The sequence below is a fragment of the Magallana gigas genome, chromosome 10 (genome assembly GCF_963853765.1).
Source record: "Magallana gigas chromosome 10, xbMagGiga1.1, whole genome shotgun sequence".
In the NCBI taxonomy this organism is placed as follows: Eukaryota; Metazoa; Mollusca; class Bivalvia; order Ostreida; family Ostreidae; genus Magallana; species Magallana gigas.
The window spans coordinates 29726577-29752911 of record NC_088862.1 but is presented as its reverse complement, the minus strand read 5'-3'; the positions used below and the strand labels follow the sequence as shown (position 1 = coordinate 29752911).

The 26335-nt window shown below is 33.8% G+C and overlaps 1 protein-coding gene across 2 annotated transcripts; it reads right to left on the bottom strand.

The window, feature by feature from the left end:
• Positions 1–1058: 1058 nt before the first annotated feature.
• LOC105337312 (neuronal acetylcholine receptor subunit alpha-10) lies at positions 1059–26335 on the bottom strand. Of its 2 annotated transcripts, none has more exons than XM_066073681.1 (9): positions 26018–26335; positions 17684–17832; positions 12047–12091; positions 6911–7020; positions 6359–6792; positions 3849–3953; positions 2962–3152; positions 2528–2614; positions 1059–2160 (listed from the first exon to the last, which is right to left on the bottom strand). In XM_066073681.1, the coding sequence occupies exons 1-9, from the start codon at positions 26082–26084 to the stop codon at positions 1777–1779; spliced, it is 1572 nt and encodes a 523-aa protein (XP_065929753.1). In that variant the 5' UTR covers positions 26085–26335; the 3' UTR covers positions 1059–1776. The 2 variants fall into 2 exon arrangements, with proteins under 2 accessions (XP_065929753.1, XP_065929752.1); XM_066073680.1 differs by having other exon boundaries at positions 2956–3152; positions 26018–26334.

The window sequence follows — 26335 nt, the reverse complement described above, 5'->3', positions numbered from 1 at the left end:
GAATAAAAGAGATCTTAATACAGACGTTTAATGAATATCTGATTGCATCCTATTCATTATATAAACATAAGAGTACATATTTTAATTGAAATTACCGCAGCTGTAGCATGCTATTGAACCTTATTAATTTACAAAGGATAAAGATGCCGTGACAACGGACAAAATAAAATCGAATGAGTTGACCAAAATGGTAGAATGCCAGCATCTTATGGGCGACGTATGATTCACTAAAATATTGATACATGTACATTTGTAGAAGGTTCGATTTCTCAAGAGAACAACGCTTCTCGAAATTTCTGCAAAATAATTAGTCTTAATTTAGATAATTATATGATATTTTGACTATTGCTGTTTCCATAAGTCAAAATAAAGTTATTATTTAGCCCCAATTGTATTTTAAATAAATTGCGCAACTCTAACATTACTTTACTTGTGTGCAAGTCTTTTTATTACCTTATTTTACGAGTATGAAATGTCAAAAGGGTCTGCCAGCAGTAAATACAATAATAGCTATACAGCTAGGAATAATTCAGATTTTTGGCCAGGGTGGCAAGTAACGTTATATCAATATCAATCCTAACTAAACGAAAAGCCAAAACAGATAATTAAAAAGATAAAACCACTGATCAACACAAACAGCAGCTATAACAAACCCTCCAGAAAAGTTCAACATCAGAAAAATTATGTACACTCAAGTAGATTTATCATACATTCAATATACAAATGTAGCAGGGAAAAAGTAATTTAACAAATTAATGTTCCCGCCTGTTTTATCAATTAATGTAATGTATTTGTGAACAAATAAACCTTAGCATTCAGCTCCGTCATATAGGATACATATTTCTATATCTTTCTTTACAATCTATATCAATTCATGCAATTGCAATCATTTGGTATTAATCATAGATCTATTCAGCAGAGAGAGAGAGAGAGAGAGAGAGAGAGAGAGAGAGAGAGAGAGAGAGAGAGAGCGAGAGAGAGAGAGTTTCTAAAGGCTTCATTTCGTGAGAACAATTCTTGGTTTTCTGTGTTTTTCTGCTTGTAGTTATTTTCTTTTCTCAATCACAGGTTTATCTTTATATTGTTATCTTGACAAATATAAATAAAATTAATTAAATTTATAAAATTTAATAAGTAATGAAAATAAAGTAATGATATCCATAAAAAACAGTAAGATCTTACTTTGATTTAAAAGGTACATGTTATCTATCTATTTTTTGTTTCGATCTACATATGCATTAACAATTCACACACATAAATAAATTCTGTTTTTTTCACAAATATACAAGTTAATTTCATACGTTTCCATCTCCAAGACAAGTGTAAAGTTTATCACGTCTTCAAAATGAACAAGTTTCTCTTATATATTTATATATTTCAATCTCCAAGATGGATACCTAAATTTAATTTTTCCTTCTCCAAAATTCAATTTTTGCACGAATGTACAAGAATATTTTATCCTTTTCAAATCTCCAAGAAGCATGTGATACGAATGTGTATATCAAATGTCTCACTCTTCCAAAATGTGTACATCTTTCTTCCACATACAGTAACCTCCAGTCTTTGTTGTATGCATTTCAAGTCAGCTGAAGAATGTTGTTATGTGCTGGGTATGTACACACTACTCTATAACAATCCATTCAGCTCCTCAATGTAGCTGTGTTTAATGAGGACATCTTACGACGGCAGCCATCAGGAGAAAACCAAATCTTCTGAAAGTGTTCCAACACCAGCAGGACACACAAACCCCTTCAAATCTACCGCAGTCTGATGGCTTCAGGGGTTATCGCTTTGCGAAAGTGGCCCTTGCATTAAGATGGCGGAGGTCATGATCAAGGTTATGAGCACAAAAACTGTCAACAACATCCGGTCAACGACAAGCGCCAACTGCTGCCACTCAAATCTCACGGATTCTCGCATGTCCTGTTCTCGTTGGCGAGACTCGTTGTTTTCGATCGTGTGGCAGACCTTGGAGAGAACTTTGGTGAAGTTGTGTTCCAGTGTACTCGTTGTCTCGTTGTTTGGGGCGGCGAAAATTGGCTGGTTGTTCTGATGTTGTTCCGGAAGATGGTTTTTGCGGACATTGTTTTCCGGCTTCATTTCGTACGCGTGGTTCATGGCTTGTCTGTCAAGGTTGCAGCAACAAGACCTAACGCCGTCCTATTAAGAAGAAAACACTGTTTAGAACGTATTTCTCAAAAGTTAATTAAGAATGTGAACAATACAAGCTTCAAATAATCCAATATTAATAAATGATTCATCTTAGACTAGTAAATTAATGCTTATTCTATTTAGGCAATATTTAGAGTTTTTCATATATTGTTTTTTTTTTGATGGAGGAGGGGGGGGGGGGACTGAATATCAATTGCATTTACTCATATGAACATACTCAACACTCAAAATATATGACATTCATTTTGATTTTTTTTTTTAGCAAAACTGCAACCCTTCCATGGCCGCGGGTAGTTTGGTGACGGGTCATGAATTTTGAACTACCTTTTTAGTTTTTGATAAAGAAATACTTGACCTCCAATAGCTTGGTCCTTTCTACTTCGGATCCTTTTGATACCGAGGTGTAATTATTGGTGACGTTGCTGGCAAAGTCTGGGGTGTACTGTAAAATTCACAAATCTTCATAAATTTACAGATTACTATAGCATCATAACACAAGTGCAAACGTGTAAATTTTGTTTGTATCACACCAAATTACTGTGAACCAACATATATTCGCGTTGATTTCATTTCGCGATTAAATACTGATTGACTGCCTCCGCACCGACAAATTTTTGCAATTATAAATTCTTTATTTATAAAGAAATAGGTATAGAACTCTCACAGCGAGAAATATTTTCAAGACTGTGAAGTTTTTGGCGAATTTGTTTTCACACGCGAATAAAAGTTGTTTCACATATTTTAACTTCACAGAAAAACAATATACGAGTTTGAGAAATTTACCATTACTTTAGAAGAGTTTCTATTGTAATCTCCGTCCATTTTGACGCACATGACTCTAGCGAAAACACCAAAGAAAATTTTCCGGATGATGGGCGAGACGGGGTGGCCCCTTTGGCCCTTGTGGTGGATGTTGAGAGTGAAGACGGTCATTCCTGTGGCTAGGGACACGATGATGATGGTCAGGCCGTAGTATATACCTACAAACATACAGGTAAGTACAGGTAAGTCGAGTCAATTCTCGAACACTTCCCTTGTCTGATGCGGAATTAATTCTTCGAGCATTGGTTTGGGTATGTAATTATATACATGTACATGTATATTCCTGTTGACTGAAGTTTATAACTGTCCATCGACACGACTTTGAAAGTCAGGTCATATACAAGTACAAACATCAATATAGGGCAACTGAATCTCAAAACGAAAAATAAGCCTCGTTATTACTAGAAAAGTGGTTCTTTGCTAGTGGTAGAGTACACATTTTCTATGGCCAAACAATGCGCGTGAGTATTAAATACGCGGATGCTTGGTTTACTACATTAAAATTTAGAAATTTTTACCATACGCGCGGGGGCATTTCTAGTTTACCGTGAAACTATAAAGTGAATTTTATTCCGCGCGTAAATATTGTAATATGCAGGGTTATTATCGCCCCGTTTACTTTTCCCCTTCTACAGCTGTACACCTGCAAAAATTTTTGCCCGCCTTTGAATTTGTTTTTAAAGAGAGATAAACTGAGACACTGAAATTCGCCCAGTCTTAAAATTCGCTCGCTGACAACCAGGGCAAAGGGGGCAAAAATAAAACGAGGGCGAATATTTCTCTGTATGCAGTAACCACTTTTACACGTAAGTATTTATTGGACTATAGGACAGAATATTACTGGTGGTAATTACCTATGAGAGGAAGTACATCGGAGGTGGGGGGCATGTTCTCGGCCACCAGCATCATAAACACCGTCATGGAGAGGAGGGTGGTGATACCCATCGTCACCTTCTCTCCTGAAATACAGAAAAAATGACCGCGTTAACATGAAAAAAAAAATCAGTTGGCCCCTCTGAATAACAAATATGTGATATACTTGTAGGGTATATCAATAAAAGGAATGACAAAGCTTGAAACTTGATGACCATATACTTTTAACATACTTTTATTCGCGTGCGAGAAAATTCCACGAAGTTCGTAAGAGCCTTGTCGTCGCGAATATTCTAAACAAGCAATTTTGAACTCTGTATCTTGCTTGTAACTTAATATTTTACCTTCCAATTTTGACGAAGCATTAAAAATACCAATATTAATCATTCTACACAATGGAAATGGAAAAGAATACAATTTTGAAAATTTTGAGCTCAAATCATGTCAAGGCCCCTTTAATGCATCATGCTACACTATCAAGTAGTTTTGCCGACTGCAGTGATTGCAAAAATTGCAAAACACCAGATACTCTAATGCGTTTTCTTCAATATCATCCCATGTTGTTCCGTGCCGTCAGATTGGTTTTCATCAGACTTATCTACATCGGCGATGCGCGTTAGTGAGTACCTTTCACTAGCGGAAGTGGAAGCCCCGCGGCACGATATAGAGGCTCCTGATCTAATAACGGTCTATTAATTTTTGGTAACAAAGCGGTTTGGTGTAGTTAATGGTATAATTGGTAAGACAATCCCGAGCATCGGAAGGAGGGAAACTGCAGACCTATGTACGCATGGAAGAAATAATCTGCTACATCGCATTATAATTATGACAAACTGAAATCTGTTCGGTTATTTGATAGCCTGACGTCATTTCATCCAAATGTTACGGAAATTCGAAATTCTCATTCCACCGTGCGAGAAACATTAGAACAACCATAGTCTAGAAAATCCATCAGCTTTTCGATTTTTGTCTCTCTGGAAAAATACGTAAATTTTCATTTGAATACACAAAAGTATTATATTCTGGTAAACAGTTTTTTCCGCAACTCTGTTGGTTTGGGGAATAATCTCTTTTATATCCAAAAGTTGCTATATATATTTATGTGCATTTAAAGACCTTTTAAAAGAACTGCAATTCAGATAATTATATCTGTTTGATAGTTTAGAGCTATGCATAACTGTTTCTCTTAAAAGCTATGAAGCCAATTTTTGCAATGGTTAATCTGAACTTATTGAATAAGCTAAAAGAGCAGAACGAAAGTCACTGAAATATGTATGAAAGCTCTATTAAATACTTTTGCTGTATTAGGGGTACAGAGAAGGACTTTCCGTGCTAAAGTCTCATGCAGTCTTCTTAACAGCGTATTGCATGCACACATCGCAAATAATAATCTCGACTCGCCAAATCTTTTCTTCCCTCCCAAGACGAGATTTACACCAATGTTTATCGCCAGAAGCTTCTCTGGTCATTTTAATAACATTAAAAACATAAAAACAAGACAGGAATAGTCTAGCTCTCATAGATTATCTTTTTTCCAAGAGATTCCTTATCAAAACGTTTTTCGACCTTAAGGATACCATATAATATATCGTGTTTGGACAAAATTAGTTCTGATGGCCACAAAAGATGTTTATTATCATATCTTTATGTCAATCTCTACAACTCTAACCGTATTTACACGATCATTAATTCAATAATTACCGTAGCGACCGTCAGTGCATTAAGTTCAGTTAATACCCCCTTTCTAAATCTACGTATAGCCTTAAGATTCGATATACGCCATTATAATTGAATTACGATCTCTTGTGTTATTCCCTCTTCTTACTTTATTTTATCACCGGTCTCTGTAAAGCAGACTTTAACGTTTTTCCATAAACATAATACAACATTGTTTATGTGTATATCAGGATATTTTATGTTCTCTGTTTTTAGCGGGTTTATGGTTCTTAACTCCGTTAATATCTAATTAATCGATAATCCAAGATTGAAATCATATAAAGAGCTGTTAGAAACTATCTCTTGAAACCCTATCATATTTGGATCAAACGGAGAAGTTTTTAGGATAATGTGTATAACTTTGATAAAGCTGCCAAATTATCAATTGAACCCAGGACCGTTCAGTTTAAAAACAAACGCTCTATCGACTGAGCTAGTTTAGGATTAATCCACTTGTTAGTGCTAGTAGGTGGGCAGTACTGAGCCTTTAATATACACGCCATCACAATAAATTACAACATGTACTGTGGTTTCATCAATATTCGTTGAATACCAATTTTCGTGGATTTCGTTGTTAAAGTTGATCCACGAAATTTAATGTTCATTGAAGTGTAATTTCTATTAACATTTTCTATTGATAGGGTCATTGGCCACGAATTTACGTATCCTTGAAACTGTGATTTTCACTTTATCCACGAAAATTGATACCCTTGAAAATTAATGACACCACAGTAAGTAATTGAAAATCGTAAAGAATAAGTATAAGCCTCATTACCCGAATCCGATGGTATGTAGAATCCGAGGAGGGCCACCAACGTGATCATAATACACGGCATTACCATGTTAAAGACGTAGAACAAAGGTCGCCGCAAAATGTGGATGTAAAACGTAATATCCGGATACGGTTCTGCGCAGCAGGAGTAATATACCACCTTCCGGTCTACGTAGAGTTTGTGTAAGTGCCATTCACTGTTAGGAATGTAGTTTGAAATGTCTCCTTCGAGGGTGTTGAGAATCAGATTAATGTGGAAGCCGTCATACGTCCAAGAGGCGAATGTCATCGAACAGTTCTGCTCGTCAAACGGAAAATAGCGTACGTTAATGGAGCAAGAACTCTTAAAAATCACCATGGAAAGCCAGGTGACGTTGCCTTGTGACGTCACGATGACGTTGGAACTTATGGACGAAAAGTAGGTTGACACGTCAGCACTGCAAAAAAAAATCCCCATCATTTTAGTCTCAAATGATTAAAAGACCTCGGAATAAATATGAAAGATTCATTTATAATGATTTTAAAAATATCACGATAATGAAAAAAACCAGTTACTTATTATATAGAAATATGTCAGGTCTCCATATCTGGTCATAAGGGAGCCTAACTACTTTAATATCTCCATATTCCTTCGGATCCCATCGCAAACCATAATCAGTCCACATCTGTAAGGTTAAATAATTTAAGGCATATAGATATACCATGTACCTTAACTTGTTATAAGTAAAATGACACGTACACTGCAAATTTAATATGAGAAATAAATTTTTTTTTGTAGTTTTGTTTTGTTTTTTCGTGAAAATAATTTTTTAGTTCTGAAAAAAAGTTCAACAATCTGAATTTTTTAATGTTATTTTTGAAATATTCGTTTGCTGGTACACACGTAACGCAACACCATCAATTCTGTATAGTAGTACTTTCAGTACTTTGATTTCTAGCAATGCTCAAAGCGCGGAACGCTTACATAGATCGTGAAATAAAGTCGTTGCTTACATAGATATTAGACATTGCTGTAGTAGTTTGTATTAATTTTTAAAACAAATCTTTACTTTGATTGAAATTTACATACGCAATTTCAGCAAACCTTGTTTTAGTAAAAATTGACAAAAGTCGATTTATTAAGGTCTTCCGTTTCCAACGGAAGACCTTATAGTTTTCGTACGATTTCTTATTATTAAGGTCTTCCGTTTCCAACGGAAGACCTTATAGTTTTCGTACTGTTTCTTATTATTTTTTTTTTCCAAATTTTGTGCACGAGATTTCTCGAAAACTATTCAACCGATTTCAACCATTTTTTCACAGAAGACGGGACTTGATGTAAACTTCATACATTTTTGAGATTTTTCCAGTCGTCACTTCCGGTACCGATTTATCGGCCATTTTGTACATTTTTACGACCTATTTTGTGCAGAGCTGATCTCAGAAACTATCAGAGATATGACTATGAAATTTTCAGGATAGGTAGTCTATAGTTTGAAGTTGTGCACTATTATGTTGTTTTACGCCAGTGGCGCTATTTCTTGGAGCTCGCCTGGGCACGAAAATTGGGTAGGAATTTCTATTCAAAATTTTCACACGTTTTGATTTATATCTTTTTATCAGTTGATATTTTGTTAAGATATATATAACAAAAGTGGTAGAGAATCACAAGTTCTTTCCAACAAAATCAAGAAAAAGGGGCTGGCCCCTTTATTTAGGGGCCAAGGCACTCTTAAACTCTATTACAAATAACTTAAAAACGATAAAGATTTTGTAATGCATTATTGAAGCAAAGTTGTTGATCGTACCAATATCTATTAGAAAAAATTATTGCCACGCCCATTTATTACGTAATTAGGGATTTTTAGGGGCCAAAGTACTTAAACTTTGACGAAAAATAACTAGAGAAGTATACATATTTTGTTAGACATCATAGGAGAGAAAATGTTTGAATAAATGATTTAAAGTGATTCCACTTATCAAAACACGAACTTCTGTCCCCATTAAGGATCTAGAGGGCTGGCCCCTTAAATATTCAATCATTTGTATCTCAAAAATGATCAACAATTTTACATGGGTGTAAGAACAAAAACTATTTGTATTCTTAAGACCTTTTCAAAGAAATCAAGAAAAAGGGGTTAGCCCCTTTATTTAGGGGCCAAGGCACTCGTAAACTCTATTACAAGTAACTTTAAAACGATAAAGATTTTGTAATGCATTATTGAAGCAAAGTTGTTGATCGTACCAATATCTATTAGAAAAAATTATTGCCACGCCCATTTATTACGTAATTAGGGATTTTTAGGGGCCAAAGTACTTAAACTTTGACGAAAAATAACTAGAGAAGTATACATATTTTGTTAGACATCATAGGAGAGAAAATGTTTGAATAAATGATTTAAAGTGATTCCACTTATCAAAACACGAATTTCTGTCCCCTTTAAGGATCTAGAGGGCTGGCCCCTTAAATATTCAATCATTTGTATCTCAAAAATGATCAACAATTTTACATGGGTGTAAGAACAAAAACTATTTGTATTCTTAAGACCTTTTCAAAGAAATCAAGAAAAAGGGGTTAGCCCCTTTATTTAGGGGCCAAGGCACTCGTAAACTCTATTACAAGTAACTTAAAAACGATAAAGATTTTGTAATGCATTATAGAAGCAAAGTTGTTGATCGTACCAATATCTATTAGAAAAAATTATTGCCACGCCCATTTATTACGTAATTAGGGATTTTTAGGGGCCAAAGTACTTAAACTTTGACGAAAAATAACTAGAGAAGTATACAAATTTTGTTAGACATCATAGAAGAGAAAATGTTTGAATAAATGATTTAAAGTGATTCCACTTATCAAAACACGAACTTCTGTCCCCATTAAGGATCTAGAGGGCTGGCCCCTAAAATATTCAATCATTTATATCTCAAAAGTGATCAACAATTTTAGATGGATGTAAGAATAAAAAATATCAAGAAAAAGGGGATGGCCCCTTAAATTAGGGGCCAATAGACTCCTAAACTCTATTACTCATACCTTAAAAATGATCAAGATGTTGTAATGCATTATAGAAGCAAAGTTGTTGATAGCAGCAATATCTGTTTGTAAAACTCATTACCAAACCCATTGATGACGTAATTAGAGATTTTAGGGGACTATAATCTTAAATCTTTAATGTGCTGTATGTTAAAAAGCAAAACTCTTTGTTAAACATTTTAAAGGATATTGACAATCGTATACATTATCTAAAAGGAGGTGGTTGAAGGGAATTCTGAAATTTCATTGATATTTTAATCGAATCGTTTAAAAAATTGAACGGAAGACCTACTCGTTACTCGTAACGAGATCGTATCTAGTTATTATTATTATTATTTTTTTCCACAAATTTTGTGCACGAGATTTCTCAAAAACTATTCGACCGATTTCAACCATTTTTTTCAGAGAAGATGAGTCTTGATGTAAACTTCATACGTTTTTGAGATTTTTCCTGTCGGCACTTCCGGTACCGATTTATTGGCCATTTTGTACATTTTTACGACCTATTTTGTGCAGAGCTGATCTCAGAAACTATCAGAGATATGACTATGAAATTTTCAGGATAGGTAGTCTATCGTCTGAAGTTGTGCACTATTATTTTGTTTTACGCCAGTGGCGCCATTTCTTGGAGCTCGCCTAGGCACGAAAATTGGGTACGAATTTTCATTCAAAATTTTCATACTTTTTCATCTGTATCTTTTTATCAGTTGATATTTTGTTAAGACATATATAACAAAAGTAGTAGATAACTAGATACGACCTCGTTACGAGTAACGAGTAGGTCTTCCGTCCGATTTTTTTTTTTAGATAAAATGATACCATGATATATCGATACAATTTCAAAATTACCCCCCCCCCCAAAAAAAAAAATAAAAATTTGAAGATAAAGAATAAAAACCCTAATTACGTCAGACATGGGCCTGACGATGACTCTTTCAAACCGATAATGTAGAGATCAACAACTTTGATTTTTATAATGCATAACAAAATATTTATCGTTTTCAAGTTATTCGTAATAGAATTTACGAGTCTCTTGGTCCCTAATTAAAGGGGCCAGCCCCTTTTTCTTGATTTTATTGGATAGAACTTTTGATTCTCTACTACTTTTGTTCTATATGTCTTGTCAAAATATCAACTGATAAAAAGATACTGATCAAAACATATTGAAATTTTGATTCGAAATCTGTAACCCATTTTTGTGCCTAAGCGAGCTCCAAGGAATAGCGCCACTGGTGCAAAACAACTAAATAGTGCACAACTTCAAACCATGCTCTACCTATCCTGAAAATTTCAAAGTCATATCTCTTATAGTTTCTGAGATCAACTCTGCACAAAATTGGTCGTAAAAATTACAAAATCGACCGTAAATCCAGACCGGAAGTGACGACGACAAAAAATTCAAAAACATATAAAATTCAGATAATTTCCCACAATCTGTGATAAAATTGTTCAGATCGGTTGAGTAGTTTTCGAGAAATCGCGTGCACAAAATTTGGAAAAAAAAAATAATAATAAACAGTACGAAAACAATAAGGTCTTCCGTTGGAAACGGAAGACCTTAATTAAACGTTCTTTCCAACCAAATCAAGAAAAAGGGGCTGGCCCCTTAAATTAGGGACCAAGACACTCGTAAACTCTATTACAAATGACTTAAAAACGATCAAAATTTTGTAATGCAATATAGAAGCAAAGTTGTTGATTGTAGCAATATTTATCAGGCAAAATCATTTTCACACCCATTTATGACGTAACTAGGGATTTTAAGGGGCCAAAGTACTGAAACTTTGATGCAATATATCTAGAGAAGGAGACATATTTTGTTAGGCAATGTAGAAAAGAAAATGTTTGCATTGATGATTCTAATCGATTCCACTAATCAAAATTCTAAAGTCTGTCCCCATTAAGGATCTATAGGGCTGTCCCCTAAAATATTCAATCATTTGTATCTCAAAAATGAACAACAATTTTATATGGGTGTAAGAACAAAAAATGTTAGTATTCGTGAGAACTTTCGATTGAACTCAAGAAAAAGGGGCTGGCCCCTTAAATGAGGGGCCAAGACACTCGTAAACTATATTACAGATAACTTAAAAACAATCAAGATTTCAAATATCTTTGGTACTTAGCCTTTTTACAAAATTGATACCAGCGAGATTTTAGTCACTGTAAGTGATTGAGACACAAACTTTTATAAATGATAGACAATCGATTGAAGATATATTTAACGGGTTTTCTTTTGTCAACCGTCACTTCCGGTACTCACCAGAAGAGTTCAAACAATTCATTTTTTTCACAAGTTTAACTGATTATCTTTGGTGTTTCATCTTCCATGATTAACAGTAGTGTACACTAAACAAATGTTTAAAAAAAAACCTAGCTTTTACTTTCATAAACCTCTTTTGTTCGTCCGTTTTCGGTCTCGAGACAAAAAAACCTAGATTCACCAAGATCGCAAATTTGGCAGAGAATATCGATATTTCATCGTATCATATGAAAACAAAATCGGACGGAAGACCTACTCGTTACTCGTAACGAGATCTAGTTTTTATTTAATATTTACTCTACAGCAGAATACAGTTTATAGTATATTTTATGATGCCAATTTGCCAATTTTCTAGTGAGAGTTACACGTGTATTACTCTTGAGAGATGGTTAATGTACCTTAAAGTGCCACTCACCTGATTCAACCAACAGTTTGTCGTCAGGATCTGATTTTTCTCATCCTTAAAAAAAGCAATTGATGTCACATTTAATTACAAGTATTTACATTAACAGAGACCAGCTTTAGGGTTTTTCATAAATGTTATTGTATCTATAAAATACTGTATATTTGAAACTTTTTCCACTTATTCACGATAATTGCTTGGTATTTTACCCTGTTTAAACTCTTTAATTCGTCCCGGGATAAAAATTCGCTTAGCATTAAACATGTCAATTGGGAGTGAAATAAAAAGGGTAAAAATCAATTTTTTAATAATACATTCAGATGAAACTTTAATATTAAACATGCATACCTGATCAATTAAGTCTAAAAGTGATGTGGACAAGAAAAGATATATGTCACTACACGCCCTTTACACAAAGGCACCTAGCTGCATGTAGATAAAGTATGAGCCACATTTGGTCATGGGGAGAAAAGAAATGCTCCAGGCCTCAGGATCATGAAGGAATTTCAGACTTCAGTCAACATTTCAGGCAGTCATAATATTATTGTTCATCATAAAATACCGATTAAAATTTGTAATTAACAAATCTATATCAAGACAATTTTAGTAGCATTTCAATTTTGTCAGTGTTTTCAATCTAGAGGCGTTAAGACAGCGTACAGTTTTTGACTTAAGTCTAAGATTGCTTCATGATCCTGAAGCCCGGACAAGTGATCTCGGAAAGACGAACAGACAAACTGATCACTAAATGCATATGGCGCCCACAGGACAGGACCCCAATACTGTAATAAGAAAACACGAAAAAAGTTCTTAATCTAAATTCATGTAGACAAATGCTGAAATGAAATCCAAAAAAACACGAAAATGTAGAAATACAGTCTCCCTATTTCGTACAATAGAGTCAGTTGTATTAATATCTTGATTAGTTGTCTGGACAGTTTAAGTTTTTTAAGCTGTCCATCATAATAGATCTATTACATAATTGTTGCATGTCTTAATTACTTTGCTAGCAATATATATATAGAAACATTTATAAACCCAATCTCCCTGAAGATTCCCCTATTTGTACATCAATTCTAGAAGATTAAATGCAGAAAGCTTGTATCTCTTATGATATAATTTAATATAAATTCACTGTATGTAAGTTTATACATATCAATTTGCAAGTAATTCATTCTGTAATTGATATACAAAACGGTAAGATTTTTTTTTTCATGATAAAAGACTAGGCAACGCAATTAAGTATGCAATTAATCAGCGGATATATATGTTTATCAGAGACAGATTGCAATTACCATCGGGGAAAAACAATTGCATTAGGAATCACTAAGCATTTTATTTTTATGTACAATTGCATCCCAAAGCCGTTTATGTTTTGCTTAGTGATTACTTCCTGCTTACATACATGTATTTATTTCATAATTAATATCGACAAAATTCGGGTTGATATTTCTATGAAATGCACTAGACATAAGGATGCTGAAAAGTCGACGCATTACCCATCAAATCTACCTTAAATTTAGAATTTTAGGTTTGAGGTTTTTAACCATAAACTAATCTTAGGTAAAGAACAAATCCAAATATTTTGAATTTAATCTTGTAAACTGTAAACCAACTTTGATTCGTGATAGAAATTTTCGTGAGGATCGCGAGAGCCTCATTGTCGCGAATATTTTTCCTCGCGGACCAGTATTTGCCATATAGTTGTATTAAAAAAACAGGTGCATGTTGATAATCCTTGTCGTGAAAATTAAGCACTGCATTTCAGGTAAATCGCGAAATAAAGTCCTCACGAATAATGGTTGTTTTACAGTGCCTTCATTTATCTTTATACAGAATTCTTCTTTCCAAGGAGATAAATGTAGTCTATATATGGTCACAGCCATCCAATCCTTTGTAACTTATTACAATGACTTTAAACTCAGGACCTCGCCTATATTGCAAATCGAAGGTGACGCATTTATCCGACTGAATATACTTTTAAGCCTAGAACTATAGACTGTAGATGGTTTTAACTTATTTAATCATTATATAATTACAATGGGATTTGGCACAACTTTTGTAGCCCTAGCGCACACTTAACGACCAATACACCCAAATGAACAAGAATCCAGCCAACCTAGTAGCACACTTAAAAAGCGTTTTATTAATAACCCACTCACATACTTAACCAAAACACTCAAAGGAAAAAGAACCCAACTAACCTTGTAGCACATCAATAAAGTGTTTTATTTAACAAACTTTGGCCCATTACCATTTTTTCTTGATTTCACAAAAGTCAGGCGGCAATTCATTTGTCTATAATTAAGATATAGTTCACCATTAAACAGGCATTATGCCTTCGCACTCATTGCGTTGACCCCGTTTTCTTTCAATAAAGCGGTGATGTATACTTCATATTTCATAAAATGATTTGGTTATGCACTGTGATGTATGGTTTCGCAAAAATGGGTGACGTTTAAGGTTAACATCACTCTTCTTTTCAGAATGCAAATGGTCCAGATTATTAAACTGATGACTTCATGTGAACCAGTTTTTGCATCGTATAATTGTATCACAATTCAAGTTATGTCTGGGAGAAGTAGAGCTATGAAAAAACGATATCGACATTGCGTAGGAGATTCATGGACTAGATCCCCCTTAAATGTATCAGGTTAAATTCTTTGTAAATATTATACAGCTATTTCGGATGTGCAGTCGGACATAAATAGACAAGACAGTTACCCTGGAAAATATTCAGCATTACAGTGAAATGTTTATGTAGATTCTCAGCATTTCAAACCCAAAAGCTCAAGAGGCATCTGTGGTTTTGGGGTCATTTAGAGAGTACAAGGGCTATAAAAATTCATTTATGCTGTGATTTGAGTAATATTGGAGGGCATCAACTTTCGCTGATGAAGTAAAATAATTCACAGGTTAAAGGATGCGTTTAAGTTTGTGGACAAAAGTCATATCTTTAACATTAAATATCAATTTAATTTTATACTTCGATGAAAATACGATGACGAATTGTAGAGCGGCTTGACAACGAGATAAGGGGTCCGAATGGGGTAAAGAGTGAATTTTTAATGTACTCACGAAAAAAGATTCGTACATGTATAACAGAAATTATACAGTTTTCTTCTCAAACTGGCCTCACACTATATACTGTATACAATTTTAGTATTTAGCGTTAATTCAACACAGACAGAAAGAAATGCTAATAATGCTAAAATGTCATACTTCTTTTCTTAAAAAATTGAAGACAATTTTCATATATTCATTACCATACTTACATGTATAAACTTTGAAAAGACGCACGATTACCAATTCGGATAGGTCATTTCAAAAATAAATACAACTTTTTTTCAAGAGACTGGATGGTAAACAATTTAGCAATCAGCTGTACCCTATTTTTAAACATATTATTTGGACATAAATTATTTATCAATTAAAGAAAATCCCCTAATTATCAATTTAAAAAAATCTATATTTTTATTAAGCGCTTTATTTTAGATTTTAGATATTGCACGGTATAACAATGATGACCAGCAAGAGCTCGAAATATATTAAAAGCAGTTGGATTCCTAACCTGCAATTAATTGTTTGTTTGAATGAATACAGAATAATGTTCTAATTTCCCTCCGAATTACTGTGTGGCAATAGCTTAATACAGATGTTAAACATTTATTTTTTGGCTGAAAACAGATGATTTAACATGCCATAAAATCCTTAAAGCGTGACCATTTTGACTTTTTTGAAGCGTGTAGTATTGATTCAAAGAGAGGGAGGGTAAAAGCTCCTGTTCCCTCAATGTTTCGACAGTCACACGAAACTTTGCAATTTATCGCTCCAACATTTTTCCCCCCTAATGCATTAACGAGTGTGGCACCATCATTGACAAATGATTCAAATTAATTATGTTTTCATTTTACGCGGTGACGTGATCTATCGAATAAGAAAAATGGGAGCAATCGGTTAAACCATTTTCCGTGACTTTCTACAAATACTAGTAATAAAAAGATTGGGGGGGGGGGGGGGTTGTGAATTTTTTTCCTATGTTACGCCCCCCCCCCCCCCCCCCATTCGTTGTTAATGGTTCATCCATAAGTAGGAAGGGTGGTCTACAGATTACCCTCAGATCTACCTTAAAATTCTTGGTATGATTATTTAAGCTAAAAAAATTATGATTAATTAATTTCAATTCCAAATATTTTTTACTTTAACATGTGAATAGCTTTCAATGCCCATTTACACAGCTTTTCTTCTAAAGGAGGTTATTGTAGTGAAAAAAAAAACCGGTCATGACCGAATTGTTACAACGCACTTTGAAAAATAACGCACTTTGAAAAATTTTTTCAAGGTGCGTTAATTTGGTAAAAAATTTAACGCACTTTGACAAAAAATTTCAAGTGCGTAATTTTTTCAAAGTGCGTTGCCACACCGCATCCATTTCTCCTTGCTACCGATGTCTGTGTCTGTTTTGAGCTCGATCCACAATGTTACCGAATATTTACAAACGGTGTCTGAAATTGAGGGCAACATTCATCATGTTTAATCCCGAAGGTACGAAACAATAATGATTGCTCAAGGCGAAATATTCTTTGCTGTAAAGTAAATTGAATGTCAATAATCTTTTGATGTGCTAAATGTCACTTAAATATAAAGAATTCCGTACTACATATAACAATGCTCTTAACATTGTCGATATCGTGGTCGCTTTTCATGTATTTCTATGGCATATTCCCATTTGGATTTAGAAAAAGGAATGTCATGATAATGAAGTTCAATGGAATCATTTAAATTCGTGGGGGCAAATTTTGTAGATATTTTGAGCTTATTTATGGGGATTTTATTTCTTGGGTGCGTCCGTTTTCTATTTCAGTAAAATAAAATAACTCTTTCAAAATTCGGCGAAGACGTAAATTTGTGGAGTAATGCTATCCAAGAATGCCAAGAAAAATGAACAATCGTGAATTCTTATGATTCCACAAGATATGAGAAATGATATGAGTAATAGGGTTTTTACTCCTTTTATTTTTAAGGTAATTTTTGAATGTTGGTGTAATGCTTTCGAGAAATATAAAACGTTGACTTTCCATCAAATTCTTTTGAATTTTTAAAAATCAGTTTAAGCAAACGTGTAAGTTCACTAAAAAATTGAGAGTGAATGATTTTTTTTTATGTTGGACAGACCCATCTTCTAAAAAAATGAAAAAGAATATGACAGTAAAACTGAAAAAAAAAAATTAAAAATTGAAAAAAAAGCAATCAAACCAATATCATTTGATAGTTCTTGTGTTCGCACCAAAATGAGGAATACCTTTCTCTTCTTTGTTAAAAATATTGATAAGTTTTTGAGCATCGTACTTTACCTTGATAGCATTTTTTCATTATCTCTACATCATGATTATGTCCCCACGACACATGAAATAAACGAACAGACAATATGATTTTATGCATATATATGTATAGACCTATTCCCCAAAGTGTCATTGTCTCGACTCGTTCAAATGGTTTCCAGATTTACAGTGTCTACGTCCTATAATTTCTTACACCGTCTACCGAGTGTAAAGTATTTTAACACATTAAACGCTAACAACAGAGACGAATCGTCAGCAGGATGCGTTATGGGGTGAGATTCTTGGACTGGTCTATACATGTACTTACTACATCAATAATCTGCGAAAGAGCCAGACCGAATGTCACGTTGAGCGGAAGTGACGTGTTGCTTGGCATGACGGGACGAACTCTCTTGTCATATCCGTTCAGAAGATCTTTGACAAGTCGCTGTTCGTTTGTTTCTTCGCGGCGGATACCTGAAATTAAAAACACAAGAAATAGGACTTGGGCTTGATAATAGAACCATTTTAGCAAGACCTTGGAATTTCGGTGGGACGTAGCTATCTATTTCTTGCGTCAAAACAAGTTAAAACTGACGCTCTTTCGAGCGAAATATGCACCGATTGCGTAGTCTTAGCTCAAAAGCCAGACAAATCGTGTTGATTTAAAAGAGCTATGGCCGAGTGGCCAGCAGTGACATAGACAGGCCTACCTCACATTGCTGATTGACACAACTAACCAAAGTCCAGGCTCTTTTTAAAATGGTTCTATTGACATCATATGAGACACAAACATTTCGAACTTTATATTAAATTTACTAGAACATTTTTTCATATTATCGCAATTCGAAATTTGAGTCACCATGAAAATATTGTAAAAAGTCAATGTTCCTATACATTTCTAATCTAATCGCAGAAATACGGTATAAATATAAAACAATAATAGCAGTTGGAATGGCTCAGGTAGATGAAAAGGTACAGGTACATGTATAATTATAACTGTAGTTTATTTTTCCAATCCCGCAGCGAATTCAATCCTGTAAATTTAATACATTTACATTTACATCAATTGGATTAATTTCACAGATGATGGTGTGCATAACATAATTATTTGTATATTGTGTTTGCAAAGTAATAATATTATTCGTTTAAAAAAAGGTACATCATCTAAAGTTGATTATTAGATTCTTATGTATTTTAATCTGCGACTTGATTTGTCTTATATTAATAAACTATTTGGAAAAAAACACCTCGTGCAAGAGAAATGTGTAAAGTAATCTCGATGCTACACCCCAAAAAACCTGTTGTTTTGACACCATCCATATATTGACCTCTCACTTGGCATACTACAATTTACAGAATAATGCGTCCCGAATATCAACCCATTAAAAACAAATATGATTACAAACACAAACAAAACTAGAACTGGTGTCAAAAAGAGGAATGGTTGTGTCCTCTTTTTTGTCTTTTTCGTCTGTTTGTCTTAAAATTTTGTCGTTTTAGCAAGCTAAAAAAACCATAAAGAAATAGAGTTATGGGTACATTTATTTGAAATGAGAGAGAGAGAGAGAGAGAGAGAGAGAGAGAGAGAGAGAGAGAGAGAGAGAGAGAGAGAGAGAGAGAGAGAGAGAGAGATGATTTCTGATTAAAAAAAGTACCGTTTGCCACAACATATAAACAGAGGGAGTCTATCGTTATAACCATGTGCTATTTGGTTAAGAATAAAATAAAGTAAAACTCGGTTATAACGTCCTTATAATGTCAATTGGTATTGCTCACTTTTGAAGCTAAAAAGAATTTTGTTATAAAAGTTTTGAATGTCTTTATTTTTCACCTCTACGTCCACCTCAAAATCAGTTAGCTATATCCGTAAACTCGTTAAAACCTTAAATCTGTCTAGGATTTGTTTAAGATGTCGTCATGGCGTCTTTAAGCCTTCGCTATTTATCGGAGATGTCACTATATTCATATATACTGTATGTAACACTGTTGCTTGAGACAATTTTTTCTTCTTTCTCATGAATATCTATATTTTTTTTTTAAACAAAACGACGAGAGTTGGCACGAGATGGTTTATATTACAATATTGAAATAACGTACATTCTAATTTACTTGAAGCCCCGTACAAAATTCGTCCGCCTGTGCACCAGAAATATACATTGAACTTTGCGAAGATGGAAAACACATGGACGCAACAGGGATTCCAATTTGTTTTTGTGAAGCAATATAATTATTAATAACTGATCCAACATAATTTTTTTTCTCTCTCTCTCTGTAAATTCCAAAATCTTCAGGCTCTAAACATGAATATTGCGTAACACAATAGCTGAGAGATCCCAAAGCCCACCCATCTTAGCTAAATAGAGATGGCTGATTTTTATCTGATGTGTAACTCATGTAATTAAGTATTACGGTTTTATTTTTTAAAACCCCCATCATCGTGCATTATATAACAATGGATTCCTCTGCGAGGCATTCATTTCCAGGATGTATTGCAGCCCAATCGATTAATATAGTCATCAACCACAATCGTTTCTCCAAACTTTATCACGAAATAGAAAAATCACGTCATGCGTTTTTTACATTGAATTATTGTTACTATTTGGGTATGATATTTATTTCCATTTTTTTAAAAAAATAAGGTACAAATTTTCATACAATTCATTCTTGGGGTATTTAATGCGTTTTTATCTAAGTGATATGTATACATGTATCAACAGCATAAAAATACTGTATGATAAAAATTCGAGGTTCAGTATAAAGGTATCAAAATGCTAACTCAACGCCACTGTTCATGCAGATTAAATCTAACTTCATGCTTTCTAAAATTAATTTATGTACGTATATATAAAACATTATAAACACACACACATCATACATGTATTTAAATCATTTTTTGACACACCATAACCTAACACACATAAATACATGCCCACTATCTCCCTGTCCCTCTCTGTCTGTTCGTCTCTCTCTCTCTCTCTCTCTCTCTCTCTCTCTCTCTCTCTCTCTCTCTCTCTCTCACCATCGCTGTGATGACTACCCAAGGCTGTACTTTGATATTATTTCATTTGATCTGTATAATCTGTCGATTTGTCCCAAGAATGCACGCGACAACTTGCCAATTTGTCAATCAATGGGTGTTTTATTGAGCCCATACGATTCACGGCTGTTGCAATATTGATAATTAATTGTACGTTTTACTTGGGCCTAACCGACTCTATGAAGTAATTAAATACTTTGGAAGTGGTACAATAGATCATGAAAAAATCCATAATCATGTGCGGATCCAGTTATTTTTTCCCTCGGGCGGGGAATCCAAGGGTTATTTAAATTTGCCGGAGGCGATGTCCTAGGCATATTTATTGTATGTTTTACTTAGGCCTAACCGACTCTAAGAAGTAATTAAATACTTTGGAAGTGGTACAATGGATCATGCAAAAATCCATAATGATTATCATGTGCGGATCTAGTAATTTTTTCCCTTGGGCGGGGGATCCGAGGGTTATTTAAATTTGCCGGAGGCGATGTCCTAGGCATATTTATTGTATGTTTTACTTAGGCCTAACCGACTCTAAGAAGTAATTAAATACTTTGGAAGTGGTACAATGGATCATGCAAAAATCCATAATGATTATCATGTGCGGATCTAGTAATTTTTTCCCTTGGGCGGGGGATCCGAGGGTTATTTAAATTTGCCGGAGGCGATATCCTAGGCATATTTTTGATAATTTACTTTGTAAATTTAAGAAATTTCAATTTTCCAAGCCCCCCCCCCCCCCCCCCCCCGATAGATAGATTCAAGCAGTCATAATTCTGTGTTAATCTTTAACACATTTTTAACTTTACTTAATGGTTGTAAAAAATACTTAATGTACTGTATTACACGAGTACACGTATCTGTGTTTTGAAAAAGATCGTTATTAAGGGAAAAAAAAGATCACCTCGGAATAACCGCATACATACAGTATGATTATACGATTTATTCATGCTTAAAATATTTAGTGTTCACATGCATAATATATTAATAATTTCAATTATTAATGGTCACAAAAAGTGAAATTCTCAACTGAAACCATAGTCCTATAAATCAGTGTTTCGTACCTTAACATTGAACATGATGATAAGAAGTCCTTTAACGAAATGACTTCCATCAGAATTTTAAATAGTTAAAAAATATCGAAAAATGTAAAACAAAAATTAAAAATATATATATACAGTGGTTTGCGATTTTTACCGTTAATAATTACATGTACATGTATATGTGACTCTGCGACAGTTATGCAGGCATACATGCATTTACTTTGAAGAACTACCTGTCTATTTTAGCTATTTAAGAAGTACAGTGTATAAATTTCCCATGGGCTTGATTAAAAAAAAATTCTAGATCTGCGATATCTTTGAGCACAACTTTTATCGAATGCGATGAAGTTTTATAATGGTTGCATTCCGAATTAACTCCCTTGCGCTTTGTGCTTACATCAGGGTTTTTTTTTTATTATTACAGAATACTACATCCGTCATTTTTTAGTAATGTCAGATGCGTTTATTCATGCAATCATTAATGTAAAGAGCTTCCAAACGCAGCTAGCGAAAAGTATAAGAAATCTAAGAAAAAACACAATAGAATTTCCTCGTGGTCACTCCGAATAGCTGCCTGCTACATTGTGGGTCAGACTCTCAGCGTGAGATTGATTCCTCAATTGACCGATTGTCGAGACATTCTAACAGTTTGTATCAAAATAGATGGTTAATCAAATTGCCAACGATGCTCCAAAGCAAACTGTCTTCGCCACATACAGAGAATGAATATATACTTTTGAAACTGATTTTTATTTGATTTTACGTTCCATGTTGCGGTTATTCTATGTAATTGAGAAAAAAATGTTTTTGTCAGTTAAACAGGTAGGTACTAGTATTTTATGGGCTATATTTAATAATAATAAAAAAAAACATGAAAAAAACCCCCCAAAAAACAAAAAACGAGGAGAGTTACAGGTAGCATATGCATGATATTGCATGATCTCGCCAGTTCTACCGAAACAACGCGAGATTTCGCGAGATTTTGAGTGTTTGATTAGTTTTCGTCGATTTTGTAGGAACTTATCACAAATGATATATCATCTTAATGATTTCTAAAGCTGAATTTTCATTCATTTAAAAAAAATCATCGGATAAATTACTGCTAAACGAAATTGTTGACAAATCTGGCGGCATCCCACGAAGATTGACAAGGTGAAAATCAAGAATTATTACAATTTCTCAAACCTTCATTCATTCTTGAGCATTGAATGTCCTATTAATGAATTCGGGCATTATAACGTCATGTTGTTAATTTTGAATTAACTGCGTGGGCGTAAATTATACAAAAATTTACAACATGACAAGATGTAAATTTTGTATTTATTAAAAGTTTAGACTTTATCAAGTTAAACTTATCTATATAACTTGATGAAGTTTAAATTTTTAATGTAACATCACCCAGTAAATTCAAAATATACACTCAACCAGTAAATTCAAAATTTACACCCATCCAGTAAATTCAAAATTTACAACATGGTAGACACAAAACAACAAAACACAACGTAACTGAAGATTGATTGAAACAATATCCAAATTTTTAGTCACAAAAATATTATACATGTAATAAAAGTAACATGCACTTAGCGGCGCTTTGAACAGTGGTCCTGAGTTTCTACACTAAGACCTTGTGATCCCCTGTCAGTGACGTCATAATAGCAAGCTGCAGTGATACTCTTTATGATGAATCATTGATGACCGTACAGCGATGGAGTGAATTCAATAACCAGCTAATTTAGGGACATTTTATCCTATCAAATCAAACCAAACCATCCCGAGTAGTCAGATCTGCATTTTGCATGAGATGAAAAACACAGTATACCGAGAATTGGTGCTTCAGCAAAATTATAGCTATGGAATTTTAACGACCTGCGCCATTAAATACGCAAAGGCATGCATTCATAACAAGTGATCATTGACCTTATACATGATGAGAACATGTGACACAGTTAATGTGTAACTTTAGAGAAATAAAAAAGATGATGTCCCGATTAATATAGCGTAAATTGTTGATCTTTCCCATGGGTATTTTCCAGTCGTCATTTACACATCGAACGTACACGTTGAGAAGCTCAGTATAGAAATCATCTATGATTAATTCATTGGTAGTCATGTGGTTTTAACGACTAGATATTATTCTAAAAAAGCTGGCTTTTCTAATTATATCAGTTTTATATCTGAGCGTTTTAGGCGCAAATTTTTGTGTCACTGAATACATTATTTTTTTAAAGTGAATTCACCTAAAACAAAGTTAGGAAATGAATTTTATAATGTGGTTTATACAACCACATATTAATACAAGGCAGGAAACTAGAGCAGGCCTTAAATTGTGAAGGGAATTCTTTGTATACATTTCAATTGAATTAAAGTAAAATAATTCGTTTTAGATTCAATCTTGTCCATGGCTATTTTTTTTTATTGTCGTTGGAAATGACATGCCGAGATATTGCGTGAATGCCACTCGAGAGATTCAAGCAGAAATCCTGTCTTCCTGTTTTAAAAAAAATCTCCAAAATTACGCAATAATGATGAAGTTACGGGAATTTAATGCCACATTTATTTCAATTCGCTTCGAGGAGGTTTTCAATCGCCTTACAAATATGTCACCCTCTCAGGAAATAGTGTCAACTTGACTTCAATGGTCGGCAAACTAGGAGTAAATTTTTCGAATTTATGTGTTCCCTAGGTCGGAGAAAGTCAGGCTTCACGCACGTGCTCGAGTATGTAACTTCGTGAAAATCTTCGTCAAAGCCGATTGCGACTCAAATGAAGTACTTCTTGATTGATAATAAAAGTAATTAATTAACACTTTATTATACGAAATAACGCTTGGATTTGATTCATGCATTAACATGGTACAAACATCATGATTAATTAAGCTGCTATATTGCATCTTCGCTAGTTAAGGGGTTTTCGGTTTCTGGGGAGTGTAGTGGATCGAAAAAGTGGATCAGGAAATGTTTAACCTTATTGGAATTTCAAATGATTGTGTCGATTGGTTTCTATAATTATTTAAAAGTTAATAAAGTATTATAAAGTATCTCTCTTTTTATTAAAAAAAAACCCCAATATATTGTCCTCGACAATTACCTCCCCAAAACACTACCCTCCTCCCCCCCCCCCCCAAAAAAAAAAAAATATATATATATAAATTACGCAGACGAGACAAACATGCACTAGTATAAAACTACTTCGGAAGAAAATATTGCTCTTAATATTTTTTAAATGTAATAAACTTTTTATACAAAATATCTATATTCTATCTCATTCACCTATAAACTGTATTGTCGTATTTTTCCTACAATGTATTTGTATTTGAACAACAAAACGGACAGACAAAAGAACAAACGGACGGACAAACAAACAAACGGACTAACAAACGGACGGACAAACAAACGGACCGACAACCGGACAGACAAACAAAGGGACAGACGAACAGACAAAAAGATGGACAGACGCTCGTATAAAAACTGAAAGGAATTTAAGAGAGCTAACAATAACGAAAGAAGTGAACAAACAAGAGATAAAAGAAGAAAGGCGATTGTTTACCATTAGTAAATTACAGGCGTTTAAGGCGAGATTTATGTATAAGTATGTTCTTTATTGTTAGAACATTCAGAAATCGTTAAACGAAGACCTAGTGTGCATAGGAAGTTGACTTATGTGGCTAAAAACAAAAATTATAAAACAATCCGATGTTGCAGTTTTAAGTGCTATTCCAACAGCAAAAGCTTTTAAATCTCTGGAACAGTTGACTTTAATGGTCGTTCGACTGACACCGAATCAAAAGAAACCGGATACATTAGTTTCATCCTCTCTTCGAAGCATCGCAATTTCACAAGACTCAGTCACGGCCGAAAACAGGGGTCTTTACACGAACTTACTTTCTTTTTTTCCATCTTGTTCAAACTTTAAAATCGCTATATTCAGTCTACTGTTCTAATGGTTTTCATCATCAAAATAAAGGATTATCAATTTTATTTTCTGTAATACGGTTACAAACAATGCATTGTGAACGTGTCACTATAGGTTTTGTTTATGTACTTTTCTGTTAAGATAAATGTACATGCACTTAAAAAAGATTACTGTATAAAATATATTGATATTTGATGTACGACTTTTTGGCGTCTTTAAATGCGATATTGAACGACATTATAGATCAACTTTCAAAATAACCAAAGCAGAGTTGAATTTCTATCAGTTTTGGATTTTTCAATGGTAAAATTTTGTCAAGTGCAATGTACAATTAAATGCAGTAATTAACACTGAAAGTTTTATGATTTAAAGCTCTCAGACACAAATTCTTGCATACGTATCTTTTTAACAATTTCTGTCAAGTGTCGATTTAAATGAATATACAGAAATTTAACTTTGCGACATAACTACAAGTTTATTTTATTTCAGCTATTATCAGTTATAATGCATTTTTGCTCGATAAAAAAATGAATTCAGAATCGAAATATTCATTATGTTGATTTTTTGAAATTTTCAATACTTATCATTTTCATTGCAGTATGATGAAGCACTTCTCTAGTACCATATATGCACAATCTATTAAAAAAATAAAAGACCAAAATCAACTTACCATTTGCCTTCAGCAAAGAAAATAAACTCCATATCCAAACTAAGATAAAGAAAACTCCAAGTTTCATGTTTTTTTTAAAAAAGGAAACAACAGCTCTTCAGAATTCACAAAGAATGTAAATGAAAGATCAGCAAAATGATGTCAAGTTCGTTCAAGCAGTTGTCCCGGCGTTTAGTGGATGCCGTATTTGTTCACAGTGGTACAGCTGTTTAACGGAAAAACGAAATCGCGCGGTCAATCAAAATCAATGCAAAACAGCTGATCGCCTGTGAGAGAGAGAGGCCTCCTGTATGCAGAGGGTCCTAGCTGCTGTTTACG